This window comes from Nothoprocta perdicaria, unplaced genomic scaffold (genome assembly GCF_003342845.1).
Source record: "Nothoprocta perdicaria isolate Ctin4 unplaced genomic scaffold, notPer1 scaffold_121, whole genome shotgun sequence".
NCBI classification, from domain to species: domain Eukaryota; kingdom Metazoa; phylum Chordata; class Aves; order Tinamiformes; family Tinamidae; genus Nothoprocta; species Nothoprocta perdicaria.
The window spans coordinates 2216446-2217920 of record NW_020454328.1 but is presented as its reverse complement, the minus strand read 5'-3'; the positions used below and the strand labels follow the sequence as shown (position 1 = coordinate 2217920).

Below are 1475 nucleotides of genomic sequence, written 5' to 3'. Positions count from 1 at the left end.
AAAAAAAAAAGTTAAAAAAAGAATAATACACACAATGAGTTAAAAATGGTCAAGCCAAATTTTACAGTTTTAACTACATGTGTCCAATACGGGGTTATATTTGAGCTGTTCCACTTCAAACACTTTTCAGGTTCTCCCTACAGGCTTCTCAGCAGCAGGTCCCTTCATTTAGCTTCACGGGGGGGCATCAGCCTTTGACTAGAGGGGAATATTTTTTCTTTCCCTTTTTTGTTTCTCCTTTGATGAAAGCACTTGGCCCTCTCATAACAGAGGGTGAATAGGCACCGCAGAGTCATTTGCTATGCAGGCTCCACCAAGATGAAGGTTATCTGGGGAGAAGAGGGGCTGTAGGAGAAAAAGCCACGTGGGCAATGAGAGCGACACACCGACCACCACCAAGCCAGGGGCTCCATCCTGCTCTACACACAGCGCCAGGGTGAGCTGGGATGGGGGTTGTTTGAGCAGCTTCAGGTAAAAAATAAAATAAAAAGGAAAGAAAAAATCAGCTTGCTCTATCCCACCTGCAGCAACACAAATTTATCTATTCTTAATTGAATGGGGAGAGACATAGGGAGTAACCTGGAGACCAAAGTATTTGGGAATGAGAGAATACATGGAGAGAATAGATTGCAGAAGAATTCACTGTACTGAACAAATTGCCGGAAGGTTAATGTTTAACAGGTGGGTCCTGAGCACCTCTAAATGGACAGGTTTTTAAATGTGCACGCTGATTAAGAAAAAGACAACTTTAAACTTGCATGGACAACAGTTTCTCAGTGTCCCACAGATGTGAAACCAACAGTCTCTTTCATGCCAACAAGTCCTGTTTAAATCCAGCACAGAATCCTTGAGCAGTGAATGCTGGAAAGCAGAATCCGGGGAGTTTTATCAAAGTGATTCCTCTTTGACTAGGCGTTGCATGTACACGTCATTAGAGTGGAGCTGCCCGCAGATGTACCGGCCTTTACATGGGGAGTTTGCACGGTTTTCTCCTCCCTCAGCTGCTCAAAAACCAGTCACCCCAAAGACCAAGAAATCCTCTGGAAAACAATATCACTACCTGCAGGGATTCCAGGCTGCCAAGCACCAGCTTTTAACTGTCCCATCGGCTCTTCTTGCGCTTTGGGGGCTCGGGGACAGCAAAACCATCTGTCTTGTTGTCTCGGCTGCTGCCTTCCTTCCTGTTCTCCCCGTTCCTGTTCTCGTTGTTCCTCTCTTCATTGCTATTCCTGCTCTCACCGTTATTGCGATTGCCACCACTTGGATCCGGAAGGTGCCGGTTTTCACTGTGGCGATGGCTGTCCCCGTGCCGGCTGTCACCGTGGCGGTAGCCATCTGCATGGCGACCGCCCCCCTCTCCCTGGCGCTGAGCATCGTTGTAGCGCCCAGGACCTTCTGCATGACGTTGAACATCGTTGTAGCGCCCAGGACCTTCTGCATGACGTTGAACATCGTTGTAGCGACCAGGACCTTCT

General features: G+C 47.9%; 1 protein-coding gene across 1 annotated transcript in view; it reads right to left on the bottom strand.

Moving 5' to 3' along the window:
- Positions 1 to 42: 42 nt before the first annotated feature.
- DDX42 (DEAD-box helicase 42) overlaps positions 43 to 1475 on the bottom strand; it is a 16273-nt gene continuing 14840 nt past the window's right edge. Inside the window, exon 19 of the mRNA XM_026054495.1 lies at positions 43 to 1395. Within this exon, the coding sequence (XP_025910280.1) occupies positions 1094 to 1395 (302 nt within the window). The 3' untranslated portion in view covers positions 43 to 1093. The remainder of the gene's footprint in view (positions 1396 to 1475) is intronic.